The sequence below is a fragment of the Octodon degus genome, unplaced genomic scaffold (genome assembly GCF_000260255.1).
Source record: "Octodon degus isolate 3935 unplaced genomic scaffold, OctDeg1.0 scaffold00040, whole genome shotgun sequence".
NCBI classification, from domain to species: domain Eukaryota; kingdom Metazoa; phylum Chordata; class Mammalia; order Rodentia; family Octodontidae; genus Octodon; species Octodon degus.
Window position 1 is genome coordinate 10,442,256 of NW_004524616.1, and position 7,413 is coordinate 10,449,668.

Consider the following 7,413-nt stretch of genomic DNA (forward strand, 5'->3'; position numbering starts at 1 on the left):
ATTTACCTAAGTCAGTACTTTTATTCACATATTGGATATAACATGAAAATTAAATTATTTGAGACCATAAATAAATATATTTTTCTATACAAATATATGGTGATTTAAAAATGATTTTGAAAATCATTCTTGATTTTTAAGCTTATAAATAAACATGAGGATATGTAAACAAAACCCAGTATGATCAAAACACTTTAAACATCAACAGTGAATAACACATATATACAGTTAAAATCAGTAATGTTACTAATAATTGCTTTTATTACTCCAAAATTGACTTTGGGGAGTTCCTAGAACTTAAATAATGATGACTAAGAAAAAGATGTTGAAAAGCAAGACTTACTGCAAGAGTGTAAGAGGAATTCCCACTGATTCCATGATCAATGGAAATCAAATGAGAATTATGGTTTAGTGGCTGACACTAATGTATATTTTAAAACCGCATGGTAGACACAGGCCATAACGTATATACGCACTGATGTAAGGAGCCATGCCAGGATCCAGCGTTGTGATCATGCTTTCTACGGAATGTTTCGTCTTATCGAGCACAGATTTCACCACAGGATTCCCAGCCACACCCTGCATAAAACATTATAGCATGTAAGTAAGCCAAGAACATCAAAGGCTTCAAAATTATGAAAGAAATTTTCCTTTTCTTATTTTTAGAAAAGTTTCCAATGCATCCCTAAGCAGCAAAAATACACGAAAAGATTGCCACTTGGTTTCTACATTTCTCAACTTCTCCTTCTATCCCTCCACAGACTTACTGAAGTGTACAGACCAGTAGATGGTAAACTGTCTGCAGACTATGCTAATCTGTAGTTACATGTGTTTATTTAATTTATAAATATATTGATGTATTTCATTTCTACTTATTTAAAGATTATATCTCAAGGTCTAACATACTAGAATCAGATGTCAAAGTCCATGTTTGAGTCCCTAATAAAAAATAATCATAGTAAAAACTCCCTATCCTTACTTCCCTGACCTGTTCCAGCACCCTAATAGAATACTTTATTATGATCTACTAAAGTGTCTTTCTTTCTACTCCCTATTTTTCACTTTGTTCACTTCCAAACTCCTACACTCTCACTTAATAGCCAGACCCCTTCCTCTGAACCCTCAGAACTGTACCATGTCTGAGTGATCCTTCTGCCCCGAGAAAGAAGTGACTCCTGAACCAGCTTCTGACCACAGTCTAGATTCCCCTTTCAATCTACCAGTAAACTAAGGGATTTCACCACATGATGAGTTCCTAAGACTACTGACCAACTTTATGCTAAAAATCACAAGTAAATACTATTACTAGCCCTGAAGAGTTAACTGGACATTATAATCCATAAACTGACAGACACCTGCTTGTAACAAGTGGGGGGGGGGGAAGACCTATAATCATTACACAAAGAAAACTTTTAAAAGTACAAGATATAAAACTGCAAGCTTAAAAAACGTTATACTAAAACATGAAGCACAAATAATATAAATCAGTTAACCACTTAACATTTTGAAAATATGTTTAATATATATTCAATGAAATTATAAACTATCCTTCAGCAGAATACTAGAAGCATCTTGGCAGAGTGACTCCAAAGTTCACTGAGAAAAGTGGGGAAAGATCAACACAGATGTTATGGAGAAATAAGTTGATACAACTAAATATGAATATATTTTTATAAATGTTTTCTCTTATCGCTGACATTCCCCAGGCCCACCATGGCACAAAGCAGACTTTTGGTGCATGAATGTAAGAAATAAGCTGGCATTCCAACCATTAAAACAGTGCAGTACTACTGAAAGACACACAGACAACAGAGGAACAGAATGGAGAGCCTAGAAAACTACTGCTAACGAAAAATTTAGTAACTAAAATAAAGGTGACATATCAAATTACTGGAGTTATAACATTGAAATAATCTGTTAAGTAGTTGGAAAATAAGTTTGATTTCTACTTCATGTATTAGCGTGTATTAAACCATTAAGTATAACAAATGAGACAGAAAAGACATCAAGAAGAAATATCATATACTGTAGCAAGAAAAGATATTTTTAGCATAAAATTAAGAGAAAATTTAACAAGTGTTGTGCTAAAAATCACGTGACAAAAACAATGCAACATGTGACATTCAGCAAAACATTTTTAAGAACTCTCAAAAATTCACTAAAACAGCCCAATTTTAAACTAGACAAAGGACATGAGAATTCACAGAAAAAAATATACAAATGGTTAAAAATTTCATGAAAAGTTTAAATTCAGTAGCAAAGAAATGCAAATTAAAATGGGATTCTAAAATTGCCTATCATACAAGAAAATATTGCATTTCAAAGTAACAGCCTCGAAATAGTTCTGATGCAATAGAGACATCTAAAGATTTAGGTATTGGAGTACCTCTCATAGTTTTATTAATAAGAATGACAATTAGAATAAATCATTGTACAGTCTGGTCACTATAGTTAGTAACAGTATATTATAGTCTTGAAAGTCGCTGAGAATACATTTCAAGTCCTTGATCCTCCAAAATGGTGAGGCAATATATATGTTAATTAGCTCAATTTATCCATTCCACAATATCTATACTTTTCAAAACATTATATGGTATATGATAAATCTACAAAATTTTTCTCTGCTAAAATAAATTTTAAAAGTTGCAAAAAAAAATCCTAGTAGTGGATTAGTAAAATAAAACATGAAAAATAAATGTAGTATCATATATGGCAAACGTAAAACACACACATCTCCCAGGTGTGGAAGCGCACAGCTGCAATCTGAGCACTGAGACCCCAAGGCAGGAAGACTGCAGTAAATTCAAGCCCAGTCTGAGAGACTTAGCAACTTAGACTCTGTCTCAAAATAAAAATTAAGAGTCTGGGATGTAGCTCCATGCAACAATCCTGGATCCTCAGTACCAAAAATAAAAATGCACTCCTAAATATATAGCCAGGAAGGTGGTTATAGTATCTGGAAGGAAAAGACCAACAAAAAGCACAAAGAAATGCCCCACGTCATTGTTCCATTTTGTTTTTATTAACAGAATAGGTACAGTTACACAAATATACAGAAAAGATAGGAGCAATGAAAGAGAACAGAATTTTTATTCTTTTCCAATGTCATTTTCTATTTTCAACATTTTCTCTGATGAACACCTATCACTTTGTAACTAAAACATAAAACATAATTTTAAAAGTAAATATCTTATCCCTTACCTTAATAAAACCCCAGATACCACCAGCAGATGCTTCATCCTGAACTCTATTAATTCTAGGATCTTCTTGTTCCTCTGGGAAGGTAATGGCTGATGTGGTTCCAGTTACTTGTGCCAGAGATGTCAGACTGGCTTGCTGAGTAATAGGAGTTGGCAAAACACCTAGTCAATGGCCAAAAAAGTGTAATTTTTATATTACTTATATTACTATTAACTTTTTATATTACTTACTATTCCAAAACTTTTTATATTACTTACTATTCCAAAACTTTTTATATTACTTACTATTCCACAAACTTTTTATATAAAAAGATACAGTATGTGAGAAGCTCAAAACAACTTTAATAACTACATACACTCAAGTTTTTAAAACTTGAATCAAAGGGTTGGGGATATAGCTCAGGGCCACAGCACCTGGCTAGGAAACCAAGGCCCAAGTTCAACTCCCGGTACCAAAGAAAACACTGAGGTAGAAACTCCTCAGAATCACCCAAATCTTTATAAAGCAAATTAAACAGAATTCCAAAAACAAAATTTCCTTCCTTTGACAGAGGCTTAATTGTTGTAAAAAAAGGATATATACATGTGTGTATACATATCACATATAAACATATGTTTTCATATTGTCCTACTTAGTACTTGAATGCTGACAGCTATAGTTAATCCAAAAAATTGGGCATCTGAGCCATCATAAATAGGTATACAATGATCACTACATATATTCTACATATTTAATTTTAACTCAGAAAGAATATTCACGTGTACAGACAATGATATAATGGTACTCATTAATAAATTTTATGTGTAAGGCAAGATTTACAAATACTAATAACCAGAGCAATGATGCTTCCTCCCTCTGAAATGAGAAACAGGCAAAAGATGACAAAGATGAGGTTTTAATAACTCGTTTTCAACCAGAGAAGCAAAAAAAGATGGAGTGGACCTTGGAAAGGAAATGAACCAATTTCACCAACTTTTGGCTCACATGAACTTTTATATGGTTTAGAATTTTTATCCAGCTAAATAAAAACTATTCCCTGGACCAGTAAGTCTGTCTTTGTAATTTTTAAAGAAGATCTTTTAACCTCAAACTCTGCCTTGATGCTCTATAAATGCACAAAGATTAGGACAAAATTTGGGAATTCTAACATCTCATCTATTAATCATATACTAAGTTGTTTCTGTATGTCCGTTTTATATTTTTCAGTTCTAGGGACTGACACAGGTCCTCTTGCTTACTAGCCAAAAATATATCACTGAGCTACATTCCCCCATATACTCCATCACATACAAAGTTACAAAGCTTTTTTTTTTTCCTATACTGGGGATTAACACAGGATTTTGACACTAAGCTATATCCCCAGACCTTTTTATCTGATTTTTTTTTTTTTAGACAGGGTCAGACTAAGTTGCCCTGGCTAGGTCCAAACTTGTGATCCTCCTGCCTCAGTTTCCCAGAGCACTTGGAATTACAGGCATGTACCACATCTGGAATTTTTATAATTTAAATGAAAAAAACATGAGATTATGAAACTATAAGTGAAAAAAATTAAGACACTAACAGAGGAACTGGAACACTATACATACAGAAAGGAGATACCATACACAAAGTAAATGGTACACAAGCTTTGAAAAATAGTTTAGTAGGCTTAAAAAAAGTTGTAATAAGTGGAATAAGTGCTTGCCAGGCAAGCAAAAGATCTTGAGTTCAATCCCTGGTACCAAAAAAAAAAAAAAAAAATTACTACATAAGTCAACAATTCCTTGCATAGGCACGTACATGCCCAACAGTAGTGAAAACTTTTCCACAAAACCTATACACAATAGTTCATAGCAATATTATCCAAATGGCCAAAAAGTAGAAATGTAACATCACCTGAACTGAATAAGTAACATGAAGTATTTTTTTTACAATGGAGTATTAGTCATGAAATGAAGTACTAACTCAAGCTACAATAAGGATAAATCCTAAAAACATCTGAAGTGAAATGAATGCCAGCCACAAAAGACCACATGACATGACTCCCTTTATATGAAAAGCCCAGAATAAGCAAATCCATAGACCAATCCATAGATTAGTGTTTACCTAGGGCGGTGAGAATTGCATGGAACAGATGAAATAGGTACAGAGTTTCTTTTCAAGGTAATGAAGTTATAAAATTGACTGCAGCAATGGCTACACAACTTTATGTATGAAAGCCATTGAACTGTACACTTTAAATGACCAAATGTTATAGTAAGTGAATTTAATCTTAGAAAACATATATATATATATACACACACTATAACAACATATATACACACACACTATAACAACATTAAATCCAGCATGTATTTCAAAGTATTAATAAAAGAGAACTACCTGTCACTGGTGGTGCAGAAAATGATGGCATCAGAGGTGTCTGAGGTGCTCTTCCTGCATGTCCTCGTGTGATGTCATAAGATGAACCAACAGAAAATCCTGATATCGGAGGACCCGGGGGAGGGGCAGTTAAAAGACCACTTGGGGTAGAAGTTGCAGGTGGGAAGTGGGCTAACGGAGGATTACTGAAGGTGGCAGCAGTTGCTGACGGTAGCGGAGGGGGCACAGAAGTACCAGGTGGTGGAACAGAAGGAGGTGATGAAAGAGGCACAAAAGGCAGTGGTGCTGAAGGCCGCAAAGGAGGGTGGGACGGCTGCGGAGTAGAACATGCATGTGGGGGCAAGGACTCCATTGCGGATACATTTGGAGAAGAAAAAGAACTGGTTGAAGCTACAAAAATGGAAAGGATAAAAAAACAAAATTGAAAATGTTTTTCATATTGTTTTCAAACTCACATTACTGTCAAATGCAAAATTATTTAAGACCATATCCCAAGATTACTTTTAAATATATAAATTTAAAATATACAATAAATATGATCCAATGCAAAATATTTTCAACACACTGAAGTAAAAGCAGCAGCAATATGTTATTAAATTATGGCACCGCTCCTAAGTATCTTTTTTCCTTGTTCATTTGTTATTAATGAATAAATTAAAATGTTTAATTAAAAACATTATGTTTTTAGTAAGATAAAGCCATTTTTCAGGTTCAAAAGAATTATGACCAAGTCACAGAATATCAAAGATAACACATGCTCCTAAGAATATTCTGTTAATAATTTACATTAATTTACAGTCAATATGAATATAAGAACAGCAGTCTACATAAAGCAAAACATTGATATTTTCTTACTTTTAAAGAAGGCTATTTCTTTTTTTTCTTTAAATAAAATATCTATTTTCCTTTATCCTGACAAAGATTAGAGATGCTTTAATATGTGCACTCTGCTGTGAACTAACAACAAAAGTGAGTCTCTTCTTTAGCCTCACTGAGCACAGGGGCTCCACAACCCACGTACCAGGGGTTGAGGACATGGCAGTGGCCACCACTCCTGCAAGGCTCAGAGGAGGAGTCCCAGGTGGCGTGGTCTCTATTCCACTCTCTTCCATCATTTTGCTTCAATTATGGTACACTATAAAACATAAAAATTTAATATATTTCACATAGAACTCAAAGTGAATTTTAAAATCTTGCACAGTTAAGAAAAACATTAAGAGTAATCCTCAGGAGACAGATATATGCCTTTACTACTTATTATGCAACTTATTTTCAAATGAAGGGCTTACTGAAATTCTTAAGGGTCTGGAAGATGGTTCAGTACAATAAACACTTGCCTGGCAAGCGCAAGGGCCTGAGTTCAATCCCCAGTTCCGCAAAAAAAAAAAAAAAAAAAAAAATTCTTAAGGAAACAGTGTATGAGCATGTGTAATGTGCAAACAACCTGTGCCACTGCCATACATACTTTACAATTCGGAATCAATTTTATGTTAACTATATCATTAATACAGTAACATACTTCAAACATTAAATTGCCAATTTGATTTCTGCCACATGAATACATGTTAAAGTTATGTCTATATTCCAGTCATGACTATATTCAAAATGAAAATAAACCATTTAATGTAATCTTGAAAGCCTCTTCAATCATAAAGTGTTCTATGGAAGCTATCCCTATTAACAGAAAAATTTTAAATGTGTTTGACTTGGTAAATGCATTAATCTCTTCCCACATAGTATTCTGTGTGGGCTACATCTATTAACATCCTTTAAACATCAAAATGTGCTAAGTTTGATAAAATGTATTACTTTCAAGTCTCTAGTTCACTTTTTTTTTTTTTTTTTTTTTTT

The 7,413-nt window shown here is 33.5% G+C and overlaps 1 protein-coding gene across 1 annotated transcript in view; it reads right to left on the reverse strand.

The window, feature by feature from the left end:
• Prrc1 (proline rich coiled-coil 1) overlaps positions 1-7,413 on the reverse strand; it is a 27,452-nt gene that overhangs the window by 19,348 nt on the left and 691 nt on the right. Inside the window, exons 2-6 of the mRNA XM_004631318.2 lie at positions 6,900-6,935; positions 6,584-6,697; positions 5,563-5,952; positions 3,202-3,362; positions 477-579 (exon numbers count right to left, since the gene is read on the reverse strand). Of these exons, the coding sequence (XP_004631375.1) occupies positions 477-579; positions 3,202-3,362; positions 5,563-5,952; positions 6,584-6,677 (748 nt within the window). The 5' untranslated portion in view covers positions 6,678-6,697; positions 6,900-6,935. The remainder of the gene's footprint in view (positions 1-476; positions 580-3,201; positions 3,363-5,562; positions 5,953-6,583; positions 6,698-6,899; positions 6,936-7,413) is intronic.